Source organism: Salvia miltiorrhiza, chromosome 7 (assembly GCF_028751815.1).
Source record: "Salvia miltiorrhiza cultivar Shanhuang (shh) chromosome 7, IMPLAD_Smil_shh, whole genome shotgun sequence".
NCBI classification, from domain to species: Eukaryota; Viridiplantae; Streptophyta; class Magnoliopsida; order Lamiales; family Lamiaceae; genus Salvia; species Salvia miltiorrhiza.
This window is the reverse complement of record NC_080393.1, coordinates 1,710,853-1,730,385: the sequence shown is the minus strand read 5'-3', so window position 1 is coordinate 1,730,385 and position 19,533 is coordinate 1,710,853. Positions and strand designations below refer to the sequence as shown.

At 36.2% G+C, this 19,533-nt stretch overlaps 5 protein-coding genes across 6 annotated transcripts; 1 reads left to right on the top strand and 4 right to left on the bottom strand.

The window, feature by feature from the left end:
* Positions 1-1,868: 1,868 nt before the first annotated feature.
* LOC130991463 (late blight resistance protein R1-A-like) lies at positions 1,869-4,946 on the bottom strand. Its single transcript, XM_057915703.1, has 2 exons — positions 2,146-4,946; positions 1,869-2,069 (listed from the first exon to the last, which is right to left on the bottom strand). The coding sequence occupies exon 1, from the start codon at positions 4,192-4,194 to the stop codon at positions 2,149-2,151; it is 2,046 nt and encodes a 681-aa protein (XP_057771686.1). The 5' UTR covers positions 4,195-4,946; the 3' UTR covers positions 1,869-2,069; positions 2,146-2,148.
* Positions 4,250-4,837, bottom strand: LOC130993025 (probable disease resistance protein At1g59620). Its single transcript, XM_057917745.1, has one exon. The coding sequence runs from the start codon at positions 4,835-4,837 to the stop codon at positions 4,250-4,252; it is 588 nt and encodes a 195-aa protein (XP_057773728.1).
* Positions 4,947-6,384: 1,438 nt separating the features above from the next.
* On the bottom strand, positions 6,385-9,964 carry LOC130991465 (putative late blight resistance protein homolog R1A-10). The gene is made up of 5 exons (XM_057915706.1): positions 7,279-9,964; positions 7,120-7,200; positions 6,987-7,030; positions 6,784-6,901; positions 6,385-6,705 (listed from the first exon to the last, which is right to left on the bottom strand). Exon 1 carries the CDS (start codon positions 9,837-9,839, stop codon positions 8,772-8,774), a length of 1,068 nt encoding a protein of 355 aa, XP_057771689.1. The 5' UTR covers positions 9,840-9,964; the 3' UTR covers positions 6,385-6,705; positions 6,784-6,901; positions 6,987-7,030; positions 7,120-7,200; positions 7,279-8,771.
* A 193-nt stretch (positions 9,965-10,157) lies between these two features.
* LOC130991467 (protein NUCLEOLAR FACTOR 1-like) lies at positions 10,158-17,817 on the top strand. 2 transcript variants are annotated; one of them, XM_057915709.1, is made up of 7 exons: positions 10,158-10,439; positions 11,772-12,246; positions 12,508-12,602; positions 12,730-12,835; positions 17,250-17,279; positions 17,546-17,608; positions 17,697-17,817. In XM_057915709.1, exons 2-7 carry the CDS (start codon positions 12,244-12,246, stop codon positions 17,724-17,726), a joined length of 327 nt encoding a protein of 108 aa, XP_057771692.1. In that variant the 5' UTR covers positions 10,158-10,439; positions 11,772-12,243; the 3' UTR covers positions 17,727-17,817. The 2 variants fall into 2 exon arrangements, 1 of the variants encoding a protein (XP_057771692.1); XR_009091153.1 differs by lacking the exon at positions 11,772-12,246 and having other exon boundaries at positions 17,250-17,817.
* LOC130991460 (putative late blight resistance protein homolog R1B-16) lies at positions 13,293-16,471 on the bottom strand. Its single transcript, XM_057915700.1, has 2 exons — positions 13,812-16,471; positions 13,293-13,729 (listed from the first exon to the last, which is right to left on the bottom strand). The coding sequence occupies exons 1-2, from the start codon at positions 16,343-16,345 to the stop codon at positions 13,678-13,680; spliced, it is 2,586 nt and encodes an 861-aa protein (XP_057771683.1). The 5' UTR covers positions 16,346-16,471; the 3' UTR covers positions 13,293-13,677.
* Positions 17,818-19,533: the final 1,716 nt, after the last annotated feature.

Sequence of the window (19,533 nt, the reverse complement as noted above, 5' to 3'; positions counted from 1 at the left end):
TTTTCTATTTTCTGATTTATATTATCACATTTTAAAAATATATTATATTTTATTAAGAATAAAATACAGATTCGTTTAAAAAAAAGAATAAAATACAGATTGATAACCCTAAAATCCTAAGTCTAGAGTCGTTTCTCGACTTGGTCGACGGGGGGAGCTTCAGGCGGCCGACTAGATTCACCGAGCGTCTGCTCGTTCTTCTTGTATATCGCCTAGGATGAGAAATAATTGAAAGAAATTTGGTGCCTAATGAGAGGTATGAGAAATTTGATTTAATTATCTTTGGCCTTTGATAAATGATAGCTCACCATTATCTAAGTTAGAAGCATGTATTTTTACATGTTTATATCTCTTTTTCAAATAATTGAAAGAAAGTTTTGTCACGCTTGTAGAGAGGCAAATCGTGGTAATTTTTTTTCAAAAAGCGATATTGTTTTGCAGATATGTATGGCAATTGAAATATATGTCCTTGTTCGTTTACGGCTATGACTACTGGGGTATCTAATCCCATTCGCTCCCCTAGCTTTCGTCTCTCAGTGTCAGTGTCGGCCCAGCAGAGTGCTTTCGTCCTCATCTTCGAGATTTCATATTGTTCAAGAAAATATGGAGCGAATGCTTCAAGTTGTGAATGGATTCGAGTTTGACAATATTGCACAATTTTGAGACATTTATGGACATTACTACTTTGTCTTAGTGTTATATTTTGAATAACCTTATACCCTATTCGTCTAATAAAAATAGTCATATATTTTCATTTTAAAACATTCACAAAAAATAGTCCTATTTTATTTTCAAACGAGGTCAACGACAAATTAATAGAACATACTATTATCTTTATATCAATTTATTTTATCTATTCTATAGTACATGGTTAACTACTTTAATTTAGTGCTCGTTAGTTTCAATTAGAGGAATGGAAATGGAATGGAATCAAATAAATGAGTGTAATGGTAACAATGAAAAGGAATCACTTGTAAGATATTTCCTTTCTTTCTTTTTTTTTTTCTTTTTTTTTGAGGGATAATAATTTGGGTGCTTAGGTTACCCTCAAGTAAGAATAATAGTTAAATCATTACTCGAATCAAATAAGTAATGAATTTAATTAATAGAATCTCTTTCCAACCTCTAAAAACATTTAACCAAACATGCGCTTAATCTTAAATCCATTATTCACTAAGGTGTCTTTATCTACTTTAATAGTACTTTATTTAAAGCGAGTTTCTTTTTTCACTCATAATAAACTCAATCATAATTATTAAAATCCGTATCATTTTCTCATAGAATTATTTTTACATGAAAGATAAGAGTATGTGTTTGTTTGTAACATAAAATGCAATTCTTTACGATCGTTTTAAAATTCACACGGTAATGCTATTCTTTACATAATCATGTTCCAAGAACCACAACATCATTGTGACACAATCAGCACAATCACAAATTGCAAGATCGTGTTTATTAATTTATTATTATCATAAAGATCATATGTAGTTCACATAATGATGTTATACATTACATAAATTTGCCTCAAAATGACCAACAAAATATTTTTCTTATTGTTCCTGAAATCACGAGCTTATTCTACTAAAGATAATGTGACAAAATCAAGTCAATATGAACCTTGACATTCTAAAGTACACGATTCTGAAGAATATCACCAAACATAGAAGTTTGTAGGTTGTGTTGTAAGCCTTTTTAAAAAATTGACAAAATTTTCATTTTTGTTGAAGATTGATTCTTCAAGACTTGTACGTGCATTAATATACTTGGGTTTCTTTGGATTTTAAAGTTGCATCAAACCAAGATACTTACATATATAAAGAAATTAAAGGAGAAAAAATAGGAGGGGAGGACAACTTGCTAGAAAAAAATAAAAAAACAATTGGGCAATTTAAAATTGATAAAAAGACTTTTTCAAATGAGGAAAAAACAAGGCAGTAAAAAAAACACCAAAATGAAAAACAATGCAAATTGTGAAGCAATAGTAGACAAGAGAGGAGAAATCAAATGTGGCCACTTTGAGTCGTCTTCAATCTTCATCTTCCTTTCTTTTCTCTTCCTCTTTATTTGCTCTGTAGATATGCGACACAAGAAATTCGTCAGTTTAATGAAACCCAACAACATGATTAGAGTGATAATAAGACTGACCAATTATGAGATACGAAGTTGGAGGTCGTAGTTTCCGTATTCAGATTCCTGCTCCTCCTGAATCTGTTTCGCTGAGGCCACCACAGAATCGCTGCAATAATCTAAGTGGATTAATTGGAGGGTTGGGATTTCTCCAATGCCGACGGGGATTTCTTCTAGCTCCCTACACCTTCGTATAAAGAGATGGCGGAGTCTAGGGAAGTTGGTTTCATCAGCTCTCCAACGCACCAGTTTTAAACCAACGAGTTGTAGAAAGTGCAATGAGCTGAATTCATCTCCTTCTGCTATTTCCCACTCTTCATTTGCTTCTTCTTCTTCTTCTTCTTCTTCTTCTGCTATTTCCCACTCTTCTTCTTCTTCTTCTTCTTCTTCTTCTTCTTCTTCTTCTTCTTCTGTCTCAGTGCTTTTGAAGGTACAAAACATTATCTTGAGCACTTCCAGATTCGGTAGTGCACACAGAGCCGTCGTCCCTGCCGGAGTTATTACACACAACTCCAGACTTAATTCTCTAAGAGTCGATGGAAATTTGGGTACGTGAGGTGAAATCCAGGTTAATGTTTGGAGTTTGTGAAGATGACTCAGATTAACTATTTCACTCTTCCCTGATGAGCCTTCAACATTATACCAGATTTCCAAGCTTTTTATATTTGGAATGCTTTCCAAGAAACCCCTTCTAATCACTGACGGACTTATCCTCACATTCCGTATCGTCTGCAGCTTCTTCAGAACAATTTTTTTCATGTAATCATCTTCTATCGTGAGATATGGTGGAGCCAATATGATGAGATGTCTTAACTCAGACATCTCCCACAACTCAGCTGGACAAGAGCCATCGCCTGGCCTAGCAATCAACGTTTGCAAATTACACAATCTTGATATTCCACTTCTTGGCAATGACTTGCAACTGATAGCTAAGTAGCGTAAGTTCACAAGTTGTAATATTTCTTCCGGGAACTCAATCTTATAATACTTATTCCTTTTCAATAAATCCAACACCCTAAGCAATCTTAATGTGAAAACCATGGGAAGTACATTCCTATCCAACTTGAAAAATACTAGAAATGATCGAACAAGTGACATCTCTGATGAAGAAGCATACTCATCATCTTCAAGTGACATCTCTGATGAAGAAGCAGACTCATCATCTTCCATTCCATATGATGTGTGAATACTCACACGACGCAGCTGGTTAGAGAATGTGGAATTCTTGACATGTAGAAACTTCTCATCATCAGCTTTCCTAATGCATAAATCTCTCAAAAGATCATGCATGCTGTAGGTCTCTGCTTTTCCACCAAAATCATAACTTGTAATAACCGAAATTAGATTCCTTTCTACAAGTGACTTTAAATAATCCTCTGCCTCTTCCTCCAAACTTTTATCTCCATTCGATTTCACAAATCCTTCTGCTACCCACATCCATATGAGTCTCAAGGGGTCAATCTTATAATCTTCAGGGAATGCTGCCATATAGAGGAAACATGGTTTCAAGTGAAGCGGCAGATGGTTATAACTTAAGGATAGTATATTGGAGAACTGCTTGTCCGATTCAGCAATTGCAGCTCTTACGTCGTTCCCAATATCCTCCCAAACATCTTTCAATCTTTCCACCTTTGACAACAGCCCTCCAATCACATTGATAGCCAGAGGAAGCCCACCGCAATCACTCGAAATCTTCTTCCCTATCCCTTGTAACTCATGAGGGCAATCCTCTTTTCCAAACACAATTTGGCTAAGAAGTTCCCAACTTTGAGACTCACTCAGCAACTGCACCTGATGATGCAGACTCTTGGAGTCTGCATATTTGGCGACATCCGATTCCCTAGTGGTGATCACAATCCAACTCCCCTTATTGTTGTCCGGGAAGTACCTCCTTATCTCATCCCAGAATTTGGTGCTCCAAATATCGTCTAATACAACCATGTATCTTCTACCACACAAGCTCCTATACAAGATATCTTTTAACTCACCATCTCCCTTTTCATTATGTTGGTCACATTCTTGTTTTCCAATTATGCAACGAAGAAGGCTTAATAGAATTGAGCGCATATTGTAATCTTGTGAGACTGTGGTCCAAGCAAGATAGCTAAAGTGGTGAAGATTTCTACTCTTGATAAAGTTTTCGAGCAAGAGTGGTTTTACCTATACCACCCATACCCACGATGGGCAGGATCTCCAGCTTGCTCTGCATCCCGGTCAGCCGATCCTGCAACTGCTTCAGATCTTCATCAACTCCCACCACCACGCTCTTCGAACTCGAGAAAGAAGCACCATCACCACTCCATGAGCTGCCAGTCGGCTTCTTGTTTGTCTCCACCTCCACGAGCTTCACGACTTGTTCGATCACAGAATCAAGTTTTTGTGTCACATCTGGTGTCAGCACATCTGGTGTCGTGTCTTCTTCTTCTTCTGGCATCGAAAACAGTCGTTCAAGCATGTAAGATTCATTTGCTTCAACCATGTGAGATTCAACGATGTCTTCTGCTTCATTTGCTACGTCTCTGATTTGGCACTCCAAGCTTGGTATTTTGGTGAGTGGTGGAGATTTTTCGAGAATCTGCTGCAGGGAAGAAGCTTTTTGGAGGAGGGATTGGAGTTGTGGTTTCTGATCAGGTTCAAGAATCCAGAGTGTTTGTTGGGGATCCAGAATCCCTTGGAGGATGGTGATGAGAGATTGAAGATTGTAAGCCATTTTTGAGATCTCTTCTCACTCGAAAAATAAACAAAACAAAAGGAAAGGAAAGGAAAGCTTGAAATTAACAATCACAAGATCGAATAATTAGCCAGCTCTTGCAGTGTTGACTTTGATAAATAAATCGACGAGTTGGCTATGATTTTAATAGGGTGGTTGTAGATTAAACATCAAGTTTGAATAATATATTGCATGCCTTGAATCTATCCGGGATTTATAAATATTTTACATGACGCCTCAATTATGATCCTGAAAAGAAGCATTCAATGTTTTTATTTTTATTCAACTTGTATATACAAGTTAAATATCTTACTACTTTAGAATGGAAAGAAAAAAAAATTGAATTTGCGATAGGTTTAGAAGACAGCATTTCACATTTGACAAAAAGAAACTAATTTATAAAAAAATATTAGGAAATTTTTAGTAGCGTTGTGAAAGTTTTGACCTTCATAGAATCTAGATTGTTAGCATCAAGATGTTGAGAAATGGTTCTTGAAAGTAGTGATCATCCGGCCACATCGTGTTAATAAAGGTATTTTACTCAACTAATAGAAAGAACGTACATTGTACGTGTAATTAATATTATTTTATTTGATAATCTATTATGTTAGAAAATCTATTAATTTATTACTTTCATTAGATAATTTATTGGATGAATATATTTATTTATAAGCCTTATCAATAGTTGTATATATATATCACAGATTTAGTGTAATATCCCATGAATAATATATTCTTATAAATATATAATATGTAAAATAACCTTAAAAATAAAATATGTAATAAATTAAATAGAATTATAATCCGTTAAGAAATCTACTCTTATCGATTTTGAATGATTAAAATGCCTATGTTTTAGTTAAAATTATTATAAAGTATTAGATTTATTTTATAAATATATATAATATATAAAATATTCCCTCCGTCCCGGTCCAATAGTCTCATTTCTTTTGGGCACGGAGATTAAGAAATTTGCTTTTTGAGTGTAAAAGTATGTAAAGGTGTGTGAGACCACATTGTTTGTAGTGTAAAATCATTACCAAAAATACAAATGAGACTATTGGAGTGAGACATCCCGAAAAGGAAAATGGGACTATTGGAGTGAGACGGGGGGAGTATATAATAGGGGTAAAATAGATAATACACAAGTTGTGGCTTAGACTCTTTAGGCTCTTTTTATATTAGTATATATATATATATATTTAGGCAATATCAGATTCCATGCTATGTCTATCGGTTTTATTGTGATGAGGATTCCTTCATGTGCATCGGGAGGAATACTATATTAATTGAAACTAAAGTTCCAAGTGTAAGTCTTCTCAAACACAAATTTCCCAACCTTTGATTCCCCTCTAAATTAAACTGAGATAAATGCAAATTTTGCAATGCCGGTGAACGGTGAACAACAAACAGAAAAGAATACCAAATATTCTCATATTCGCCATGCATTTTCACAAACCAAATGCATATAGCATCTCAACTGATTCAAAAAAATAATATCTTCATTTTTTTTGACATAACTTGGATATTGCAAAACTCAACATAAGTGGACAGACAACATCAATAAATTTCACAATGTGGATGGCTCTTTCAACTAAAAAATGCAAACAATCTGAAAAAAACAAAGTACAAAATGGCAATTCAACAACACAGCAAGGATTAAAAGCAGACCAATGAATAGGAAATCGATGACAACAACAAACGACAGAGATTACCGGGAAAAACTCAGGTTCATTTCCTGGTCTTATATTCACAATGTTAAGAATCTCTGCCTTGGCCAGGTCAAATTTTTGACACTTCAACAAAGTTATCAATAATTTTTCCCTTGTTTGATTGCAAGCAACAGTCCCCTCTAGATAATCAAAAACCTTAACGAAAAGCGAAAAATATGAGAGATGCAATAAATTTCTAACATAACTAGATGATCATAACTACGAATTCCCAACCTTGAACTCAGATTGAGATACGGTTGCAATAGCTCAAGACGCATCCTTTCCAGCTCCTCTTGATCTCAAAAGGTCAAGCACTTCGAAATTAGTGAGAGCACCGGCACTGGCCTCAACTCTGAAACAAATTAGAGAAATAGATTAGAGAAAAAGGTAACTGCTTTCTATGTTAATTCTCTATTGAGTAGAAACTCTCTACATACACTTTCATCGCCGCCATTGGCAAGAGGTGTTCAGGTAAATATGGCTGCCATAAGTGATGGTAGACTATCAGACAAACCGGAATCGTTTTTGTTATTCACGCATAATAATTCGAAATAAAATGTTAAAAATTACTAGTGGTGCGGCCTGTAGCGCGGATGGAGGGCGGCGGCAGCGGCAATCGAGCTCGAGAGACAGAGAGAGATGAGAGTGCGTCTGTGCGTGAATTCACTGAATTAGAATTGGGGGTTTAATGAAACTCAACAACATGATTAGAGTGAAAATAAGACTGACCAATTATGAGATACGAAGTTGGAGTTGGTAGTTCTCGTATTCAAATTGCTGCTCCTCCTGAATCTGTTTCGCTGAGGCCACCACAGAATCACCACACTCTACCAACTGGATTAATTGGAGGGTTGGGATTTCTCCAATGCCGGCAGGGATTTCCTCTAGCGCATCACAATCTCGTATAATGAGATGTTGAAGTCTAGGGAAGTTAGTTTCATCAGCTCTCCAACGCACCAGTCTATAACATTCTTGGAGTAGTAGAAACTGCAATGACCTGAATTCATCTCCTTCTGCTATTTGCCACTCTTCATTTGCTTCTTCTTCTTCTTCTTCTGTCTCATTGCTTTTGAAGGTACATCCCTCTATCTTGAGCACTTCCAGATTCGGTAGTGCACACAGAGCCATCGTCACTGCCGGAGTTATTACACAACCATAGATACTTAATTTTCTAAGAGTAGATGGAAATTTGAGTCCATGCAAATATTGCCTGAACATTGAACTCCAGGATAACGTTTGGAGTTTGTGAAGATGACTCAGATCAACTACTTCACTCATCCATGAGCCTTCAACCTCATAAAAGATTTCCAAGTTTTTTATATTTGGAATGCTTTCCAACAAACCCCTTCTAATCACTGACTGACTTAGTCAGTACCCCGTATCGTCTGCAACTTCTTCAGAACAATTTTTTTCATGTAATCATCTTCTATCCTGAGATATACACCCAACATGATGAGATGTCTTAACTCAGACATCTCCCACAAGTCAGCTGGGCAATAGCTATAGAAGGATAGCCTAGCAATCAATGTTTGCAAATTACACAATCTTGATATTCCACTTCTTGGCAATGACTTGCAATTCATAGATAAGTAGCGTAAGTTCACAAGTTGTAATATTTCTTCTGGGAACTCATTAATATAATTTTCCAATAAATCCAACACCCTAAGCAATCTTAATGTGAAAACCATGGGAGATAGATTTCTATCCAACTTGATCACAAGCAGAAATGATCGAACAAGTGACATCTCTGATGAAGAAGCATACTCATCAATATCTTCCAATACATATGATGTGTGAATACTCACACGGCGCAGCTGGTTAAAGAATCTGACCTTAGGAGTATTCTTGAGATGTAGAAACTTCTCATCATCAGCTTTCCCAATGCATAAATCTCTCAAAAGATCATGCATGTTGTACCTCTTTGCTTTTTCATACCAATTACAAAGTCTAACAGAAACTACATTCCTTTCTACAAGGGACTTTAAATAATCCTCTGCCTCATCTTCCAAACTTTTATTCCCATTCGATTTCACAAATCCTTCTGCTACCCACATCCTTATGAGCCCTGAGGCCTTCATCTCATAATCTTCGGGGAATCCTGCCATATAGAGGAAACATGGTTTCAAGTGAAGCGGCAAATGGTTATAACTTAAGGATAGTATATTGGAGAACTGCTTGTCCGATTCAGCAATTGCAGCTCTTACGTCGTTCCCAATATTCTCCTAAACATCTTTCAATCTTTCCACCTTTGACAACAGCCCTCCAATCACATTGACAGCCAGAGGAAGCCCACCGCAATCACTCGAAATCTTCTTCCCTATCCCTTGTAACTCATGAGGGCAATCCTCTTCTCCAAACACAATTTGGCTAAGAAGATCCCAACTTTGAGACTCGCTCAGCAACTTCACCTTATGATGCTGACTCTTGGAGTCTGCGTATTTGGCGACATCCGATTCCCTAGTGGTGATCACAATCCGACTCCCGTTATTGTTGTCCGGGAAGTACATCCTTATTTCATCCCAAAATGTGATGCTCCAAATATCATCTAATACAATCATGTATCTTCTACCATACAAGCTCCTATACAAGTTATCTTTTAACTCACCATCTCCCTTATGTTCATAGTCTGATCCAGTTATGCAACGAAGAAGGCTTAATAGATTTGAGCGCATATTGTAATCTTGCGAAACTGTGGTCCAAGCAAGATGACTAAAGTGCTCAACAATGAGTGGATCTTGATAAAGTGTTCGAGCAAGAGTGGTTTTACCTATACCACCCATACCCACGATGGGCAGGATCTCCAGCTTGCTCTGCATCCCGATCAGCCGATCCTTCAGCTGCATCAGATCTTCATCAACTCCCACCACGACGCTCTTCGAACTCGAGAAAGAAGCACCATCACCACTCCATGAGCTGCCAGTCGGCTTCTTGTTTCTCTCTACCTCCACGAGCTTCACTTGTTCGATCACATAATCAAGTTTTTGTGTCACAAGCAGCACATCTGGTGTTAGCGGAGTGAAGTTCACGCCTTCAGGCATCGAGAGCATTCGTTCAACCATGTGAGATTCAACGATATCTTCTGCTTCATTTGCTACGTCTCTGATTTGGAACTCCAAGCTTGGTAATTTGGTGAGTAGTGGAGTTTTTTGGAGAATCTGCTGCTGCAGGTAAGAAGCTTTTTCGAGGAGGGATTGGAGTTGTGGTTTCTCAGGTCCAAGAATCCAGCGTGTTTGTTGGGGATCCAGAGTTCGTTCGAGGATGGTGATGAGTGATTGAAGATTGTAAGCCATTTTTCTGATCCCTTCTCACTCGAAAAATAAACAAAACAAAACAAAAGGAAAGGAAGGGGAAGTGGTGTTCGGTAAATATGGCTGCCATTATTAAGACCATCTTTGTCGGTAGGAAAATTGGGGAGTGCCACTCTCTCTCATCTAGTTTGGATCAATGTTGCAATTAGGGATGACAGAACCTACCAATTACTTATTGGACCATGAAATAATAAAGTGAATGGGCCAGGTAGGTTAATTACCCATGGATAAATTAAAGACCCATAGCCCATTACGGGCCCAATAATACCCATAGAAGGACCAATAGCCCATTACCCATGGATCCGGGTGAAAACGTTGTTGCTGCTTCTCGTTGTGGATAATTTTTGAGAGCATCGCTGGGTCTCCCTCAATCTCCACCAAGACGGCGGTGAAGACGGCAGCGACGGCGAGTGGCGGAGGATTCTCCGCTGGTGGGTGAGGATTCCGCCGAATTCGTCTTGTCCGAGGCTCGGACTCCGAGCAAAATTTCTGGTTTTGAGTGACGGCGAGTGGCGGAGGATTCTGCTAAATTTTACTCTGGTTTTGGGCGTCAAGCATTTCCGGCAGCCCCAAGGTTCGAACGTGAGTTGATTCTACAATATTAAATCTTCTTTTCTTTTCACTTCTTTTTTATCATCTCTTTCTCTTTTGCATTTCCCCCCTTTCTTTATCGAATGGCTGATGCCAAGATATGGAATTTAATAATAGTTGATTATTATTGGCCTACGATCACGCTCAAGCTTTTGAATTAATTAAAGATTGTAATCAATATTGTATACATGAGACGTGTCAACTCCTAATAATCATAAATTTGTAGAATATTATATGCAATATTTTTTTATTTTTTCAAAAAAAATATTATATGCAATTTTGAGACATTTATGCATATTACTACTTTGTCTTAGTGTCATATTTTGAATTTTGAATAACCTTATACCCTATTCGTCTAATAAAAATTGTTAAATCATTACTCGAATCAAATAAGTAATGAATTTAATTAATAGAATCCCTTTCCAACCTCTTTTTTTTTTTTTTGACTTGGGGAATCCTTTTCCAACTTCAAAAAACATTTAACCAAACATGCGCTTAATGTGAAATCCATTATTCACTAAGGTGTCCTTTATCTACTTTAGTAGCACTTTATTTAAAGCGAGTTTCTTTTTTCACTCATAATAAACTCAATCATAATTATTAAAATCCGTATCATTTTCTCATTGAATTATTTTTACATGAAAGATAAGAGTATGCGTTTGTTTGTAACATAAAATGCAATTCTTTACAATCGTTTTAAAATTCACACGGTAATGCTATTCTTTACATAATAATGTTCCAAGAACCACAACATGATTGTGACACAATTAGCACAATCACAAATTACAAGTGGTAAGAAGCTTTTTCGAGGAGGGATTGGAGTTGTGGTTTCTCAGGTCCAAGAATACAGCGTGTTTGTTCGAGAATTCGTTCGAGGATGGTGATGAGGGATTGAAGATTGTAAGCCATTTTTTTAGATCTCTTCTCACTCGAAAAATAAACAAAACAAAAGGAAAGGAAAAGAAAGCTTGAAATTAACAATCACAAGATGGAATAATTAGCCAGCTCCTGCAGTGTTGACTTTGGCCAAACAATACAAAGTCGATACTATTTGATAAATAAATGGACGAGTTGGCTATAATTTTAATAGGGTGGTTGTAGATTCAACATCAAGTTTGAATAATATATTGCATGCCTTGAATCTATCCGGGATTTATAAATAATTTACATTGTTTAAACTTTTAATTCACATATGAATGTATGTAACAAGTGTGCACTTGCCTTGTATGCTTTGGTAGTAGTCTCTCATCTGATTTATTATATTAGAATAGGTTCTTCAGTTAGTTACTTCATGATCTGACAACTCATCTATCAATTTTGCAGATCTATGAGCGTTTTGATATAGCATCAATAGTTGAAGCTGACAATGCCCGTCTGAAATATTTTTCCAGATCTTCTGATATGTTTCAGTTCTAAGCTGTTAAATTCTTAGATGTTTCCTGCCACATTGATGGGATCAGAGTTTAAATACTTGCTGCTCTACAGTTATTGCAATGTGACATGCAATATTATGTATTAACATAGATGTTTGACTTTCAATTTTGAATAAAAATTACATTGCTTAAGTGCTTAAGTGACAATGGAAACAGAGATGCTGTAAGAGATCTGTAAATGTTAGCGCTAAATGCTAGTTATGTTGTGATCAGTTTATTGATCAAAGATAGAGGTTGTATGTATGGCATTTTGTTACAGAGGAAACAAGGTAGTCAGGCAGTAGTTGGCTGGAAACATCAAATAGCAAATGGCAAGATAAAGGATAAACAGAGAGCTAAAACACTTTAAAATTTTCCGCAGAATGGTAATAAAACGAGTGATCGCATAGCCTAATACTTCTGAATTTAATACTTCCAAATTTCTCAAAGGGCATCTGTGGAGTAATGATACTTTTCACTTATTTGAAACATAGTATACTTGCAATTAGTTCTTGTGTTCTTCATTGATCAACTTTAATAAATCTTTTTTGATTTGGTCCTTGGGCAAAAATGACAGTGATAAAGATTCTGTTCAGGTCTTCCCCATGACAAAGGAGTGACATTTCTATGTATTCTTCCTTTTTCAGGATGGAGTGATGATTTTTGTCAGCTCTTACTCTGAGTATGTACGACTTAGGAATTATTTGAAATCTCAGTCTGCTTTAGTCTGCCTGTTTGGAGAGTAAGCAAATTTTGATTTCTATTTGGTTCTGTAAACTCTTGTATGAATTGATTTTTGTATCCCCCTCTCCATTGTTTCAATTTTTGTGTGTGTTCTTAGAGACCTAAAATGATTATTTGTTGTGTAGGTATATAAAGCGAAATGAGATTTCTCATGTCAGGGGTGAGTTTTTTAGAGGAGAAAAGAAAATTATGCTCTACACTGAGCGAGCCCATTTCTATTACAGATACAAGGTTAGTCAAACTTCCGTATGTTTGTAGTCTGTAGATATGTTTAGTCCTTGTCTTTCTCGCAATTAGTTATTTCAGAGATGACAATGAATCACTTGTAAGATATTTCCTTTCTTTTTTTTTTCTTTTTTTTTGAGGGATAATAATTTGGGTGATTAGGTTACCCTCAAGTAAGGGTAATAATTAAATCATTACTCGAATCAAATAAGTAATGAATTTAATTAATAGAATCTCTTTCCAACCTCTAAAAACATTTAACCAAACATGCGCTTAATCTGAAATCCATTATTCACTAAGGTGTCCTTTATCTACTTTAATAGTACTTTATTTAAAGCGAGTTTCTTTTTTCACTTATAATAAACTCAATCATAATTATTAAAATCCGTATCATTTTCTCATAGAATTATTTTTACATGAAAGATAAAGAGTATGTGTTTGTTTGTAACATAAAATGCAATTCTTTACGATCGTTTTAAAATTCACACGGTAATGCTATTCTTTACATAATCATGTTCCAAGAACCACAACATGATTGTGACACAATTAGCACAATCACAAATTACAAGACTTGTACATGCATTAATATACTTGGGTTTCTTTGGATTTTAAAGTTGCATCAAACCAAGAAACTTACATATATAAAGAAATTAAAGGAGAAAAAATAGGAGGAGGGGAGGACAACTTGCTAGAAAAAAACAAAAAAACAATGGGGCAATTTAAAATTGATAAAAAGAGTTTTTCAAATGAGGAAAAAACAAGGCAGTAAAAAAAACAGCAAAAGTGAAAAACAAAGCAAATTGTGAAGCAATAGTAGACAAGACAAGAGAAGGGAAATCAAATGAGTTTCAAATGTGGCCACTTTGAGTCGTCTTCATCTTCCTTTCTTTTCTCTTCCTGCTGTGTAGATATATATGCGACACAAGAAATTCGTCAGTTTCATGAAACCCAACAACATGATTAGAGTGAAAATAAGACTGACCTTATTGAGACGACACGAAGTTGGAGGTCGTAGTTTCCGTATTCAGATTGCTGCTCCTCCTGAATCTGTTTCGCTGAGGCCTCTGCAGAATCACTGCAATATTCTAAGTGGATTAATTGGAGGGTTGGGATTTCTCCAATGCCGACGGGGATTTCCTCTAGCTTCCAACAACCTCGTATAAAGAGATGGCGGAGTCTAGGGAAGTTGGTTTCATCAGCTTTCCAACGCACCAATCCTAAATAATGGAGTTGTAGAAAATGCAATGAGCTGAATTCATCTCCTTCTGCTATTTCCCACTCTTCATTTGTTTCTTCTTCTTCTGTCTCATTGCTTTTGAAGATACACAACTTTATCTTGAGCATTTCCAGATTCGGTAGTGCACACAGAGCCGTCGTCGCTGCGGGAGTTATTACACAATCCTCTAGATTTAATTTTCTAAGAGTAGATGGGTATTTGGGTACGTGCAGATATTGATAAAATGGTGAAATCCAGCTTAATGTTTGGAGTTTGTGAAGATGACTCAGATCAACTACTTCACTCTTCCCTGATGAGCTTTCAACCTCATAACAGATTTGCAAGCTTTTTATATTTGGAATGCTTTCCAAGAAACCCCTTCTAATCACTGACGGACTTAGCAACATCTTCTGTATCGTCTGCAGCTTCTTCAGAACAATTTTTTTCATGTAATCATCTTCTATCCTGAGATATGCACCCAACATGATGAGATGTCTTAACTCAGACATCTCCCACAACTCAGCTGGACAAGAGCCATCGTGTAGCTTAGCAATCAACGTTTGCAAATTACTCAATCTTGATATTCCACTTCTTGGCAATGACTCGCAATCGATAGCTAAGTAGCGTAAGTTCACAAGTTGTAATATTTCTTCCGGGAACTCAATCTTACGCATTTCCAATAAATCCAACACCCTAAGCAATCTTAATGTGAAAACCATGGGAGATACAATCCGATCCAACTTGACAAATAGTAGAAATGATCGAACAAGTGACATCTCTGATGAAGAAGTATACTCATCATCTTCCATTCTATATGATGTGTGAATACTCACACGACGCAGCTGGTTACAGAATCTTACCTCAGGAGAATTCTTGACATGTAGAAACTTCTCATCATCAGCTTTCCTAATGCATAAATCTCTCAAAAGATCATGCATGTTGTAGGTCTCTGCTTTTCCATACAAATCATAACTTCTAACCGAAACTAGATTCCTTTCTACAAGTGACTTTAAATAATCCTCTGCCACTTCCTCCAAACTTTCATCTCCATTCGATTTCACAAATCCTTCTGTTACCCATTTCCATATGAGTCCTGAGGCCTCAATCTCATAATCTTCGGGGAATGCTGCCATATAGAGGAAACATGGTTTCAAGTGAATCGGTAGATGGTTATAACTTAGGGATAGTATATTGGAGAACTGCTCGTCTGATTCAGCAATTGCAGCTCTTACGTCATTCCCAATATTCTCCCAAACACCTTTCAATCTTTCCACCTTTGACAAGAGCCCTCCAATCACATTGATAGCCAGAGGAAGCCCACCGCAATCACTCGCAATCTTCTCCCCTATCCCTTGTAACTCATGAGGCCAATCCTCTTCTCCAAACACAATTTGGCTAAGAAGATCCCAACTTTGAGACTCGCTCAGCAACTGCACTTGATGATGCAGACTCTTAGAGTCTGCATATTTGGCGACATCTGATTCCCTAGTGGTGATCACAATCCGACTCCCGTTATTGTTGACCGGGAAGCACCTCCTTATCTCATCCCAGAATTTGGTGCTCCAAATATCATCTAATACAATCATGTATCTTCTACCACACAAGCTCCTATACAAGATATCTTTTAACTCACCATCTCCCTCATGTTTATAGTCTGATCCATTTATGCAACGAAGAAGGCTTAATAGAATTGAGCGCATATTGTAATCTTGTGAAATTGTGGTCCAAGCAAGATGACTAAAGTGCTCAACAATGAGTGGATCTTGATAAAGTGTTCGAGCAAGAGTGGTTTTACCTATACCACCCATACCCACGATGGGCAGGATCTCCAGCTTGCTCTGCATCCCGATCAGCCGATCCTTCAACTGCTTCAGATCTTGATCAACTCCCACCACGACGCTCTTCGAACTCGAGAAAGAAGCACCACTCCATGAGCTGCCAGTCGGCTTCTTATTTCTCTCCACCTCCACGAGCTCCGCAACTTGTTGGGTTAGAGAATCAAGTTTTTGTGTCACTAGCAGTACATCTGGTGTCACGCCTTCAGGCATCGAGAGCAGTCGTTCAACCATGTGAGATTCAACGATGTCTTCTGCTTCATTTGCTACGTCTCTGATTTGGCACTCCAAGCTTGGTATTTTGGTGAGTGGTGGAGTTTTTTCGAGAATCTGCTGCTGCAGGGAAGAAGCTTTTTGGAGGAGGGATTGGAGTTGTGGTTTCTCAGGTCCAAGAATCCAGCGTGTTTGTTGGGGATCAAGAATCCCTTGGAGGATGGTGATGAGGGATTGAAGATTGTAAGCCATATTTCAGATCTCTTCTCACTCCAAAAATAAACAAAACAAAAGGAAAGGAAAGGAAAGGAAAGCTTGAAATTAACAATCACAAGATGGAATAATTAGCCAGCACTTGCAGTGTTGACTTTGGCCAAAAATACAAAGTCGTTACTATTTGATAAATAAATCGACGAGTTGGCTATAATTTTAATAGGGTGGTTGTAGTTTCAACATCAAGTTTGAATAATATATTGCATGCCTTGAATCTATCAATTTTAATAGGGTGTTGTAGATTCATAAATATTTTACATTGTTTAAACTTTTAATTCACATATGAATGTATGTAACAAGTGTGCACTTGCCTTGTATGCTTTAGTAGTGGTCTCTCATCTGATTTAATAAAGCATTGTTATATTAGAATAGGTTCTTCAGTTAGTTACATAGATGTTTGACTTTCAATTTTGAATAAAAATTACATTGCTTAAGTGCTTAAGTGACAATGGAAACAGAGATGCTGTAAGAGATCTGTAAATGTTAGCGCAAAATGCTAGTTATGTTGTGATCAGTTTATTGATCAAAGATAGAGCTTTGTATGTATGGCATTTTGTTACAGAGGAAACAAGGTAGTCACGCAGTAGTTGGCTGGAAACATCAAATAGCAAATGGCAAGATAAAGGATAAACAGAGAGCTAAAACACTTGAAAATTTTCTGCATAATGGTAATAAAACGAGTGATCGCATAGCCTAATACTTCTGAATTTAATACTTCCAAATTTCTCAAAGGGCATCTGTGGAGTAATGATACTTCTCACTGATTTGAAACATAGTATAGTTGCAATTGGTTCTTGGGTTCTTCATTGTTCAACTTTAATAAATCTTTTTTGATTTGGTCATTGGGCAAAGATGACAGTGATAAAGGTTTTTTTTTTGGCAGGTCTTCCCCAAGATAAAGGATTCTGTTCAGGTGATATGGAGCTTTTATCTGTATATGATTCTAAAATTCATATCCATGACAAAGGAGTGACTTTTCTATGCATTCTTCCTTTTTCAGGATGGAGTGATAAAAAAGGAAGAAGCTCCATATAATGTATTCATAGTCCGTCTGAAGAATACATACTAGATAGACGGACTCTGAAGAATACATATAGACGGACTGTCCGTCTGAAGAATTTGATAATTTACTGGTATTACTACTCATTTTCTCTCTTCCCTCCACCCCACTTCAAATAGATTCGCGGTGTGAATAATTTGATAATTTACTCCTTGCCAGAGAGAAAAGAATTCTACCCACAGGTATCTTTCCATTTTTCACTAGCAGTTGTTTCCTTTTCTCGTATGTTGATATTCCCTCACTACAATTGTTACTTATTTTTCCGGATAGTTAACTTTCTGGAAGAGTCTGATAGCATGAATTGCAGAGTATTGTTTTCTCGTTTGGATAATCTCCGAGTATCATTCTTGTACTTTATCTGTGCAAGATCATATAAATTGGTCATTTATCTTTATAATAGTTTGTTTTTGGGAAGAGATTAGTATCCTCATTGTTATTTTTCTATATTTAGATCACTTGTATACTATACCAGCCTTTGTTTCAGTTTACATTGGGGATTAGACTGGTTTTGACATTCATAGATTCACAATCTATTCTTCCATGTATTCTATGTTAAATATAATTACAAACACCATAAAGCAATGGAGAGTAGTCAATAGCACATTTTTCCTTCACAATATTTAGATGTTTGATGGCCTATTCTTTCTCACCTCTAAATTGGATTTTTTTTAAATTAAATTTATTTATGGCCTGCATGCTTGTTGATTCTGTATTTGCTATGCTTCTTCTTTTGTACGAGTCCCATTCTTATTTTAAGTGTATATTTCAATACATCTTGTTTTTGTTTGTGTTTGTGATCAGCTTGAGAGAATAGTTGGATTTGCTGCTGCAAAAAGGATGATCGACTCGGATAAAGGAGTGTTTTTTTATGCTTAGAATTTGTTTCAAGATGCAGATATCATTACAAGTGGCATGTTACACAACGCCTAGTATCCATCGTTTACGGCTAGGATTACTGGGGTATCTAATCCCATTCGCTCCCCTAGCTTTCGTCTCTCAGTGTCAGTGTCGGCCCAGCAGAGTGCTTTCGCCCTCATCTTCGAGATTTCATATGGTTCAAGAAAATATGGGAGCGAACGCTTCCAGTTGTGAATGGATTCGAGTTTGACATTGCACAATTTTGAGACATTTATGCATATTACTACTTTGTCTTAGTGTCATATTTTGAATAACCTTATACCCTATTCGTCTAATAAAAATAGTCATATATTTTCATTTTAAAACATTCACAAAAAATAGTCCTATTTTATTTTCAAACGAGGCCAACGATAAATTAATAGTACATACTATTATCTTTATATCAATTTATTTTATCTATTCTATAATGCATGGTTAACTACTTTAATTTAGTGCTCTTTGGTTCAAGTAGAGGAATGTAAATGGAATGAAATCAAATAAAGGAGTGTAATGGTAACAATGAAAAGGAATCACTTGTAAGATATTTCCTTTTTTTTTGTAGGGATAATAATTTGGGTGATTAGGTTACCCTCAAGTAAGAGTAATAGTTAAATCATTATTCGAATCAAATAAGTAATGAATTTGATTAATAGAATCATTTTCCAACCGCTAAAAACATTTAACCAAACATGCGCTTAATCTGAAATCCATTATTCACTAAGGTGTCCTTTATCTACTTTAACAGTACTTTATTTAAAGCGAGTTTCTTTTTCACTCATAATAAACTCAATCATAATTATTAAAATCTGTATCATTTTCTCATAGAATTATTTTTACAAAAAAGATAAGAGTATGTGTTTGGTTGTAACATAAAATGCAATTCTTTATGATCGTTTTAAAATTCACACGGTAATGTTATTCTTTACATAATAATGTTCCAAGAACCACAACATGATTGTGACACAATTAGCACAATCACAAATTACAAGATCGTGTTTATGAATTTATTATTACCATAAAGATTATATGTAGTTCACATAATGATGTTATACATTACATAAATTTGTCTCAAAATGACCAACAAAATGTTTTTCTTATTGTTCCCGAAATCACGAGCTTATTCTACTAAAGATAATGTGACAAAATCAAGTCAATATGAAACTTGACATTCTAAAGTACACGATTCTGAAGAATATCACCAAACATAGAA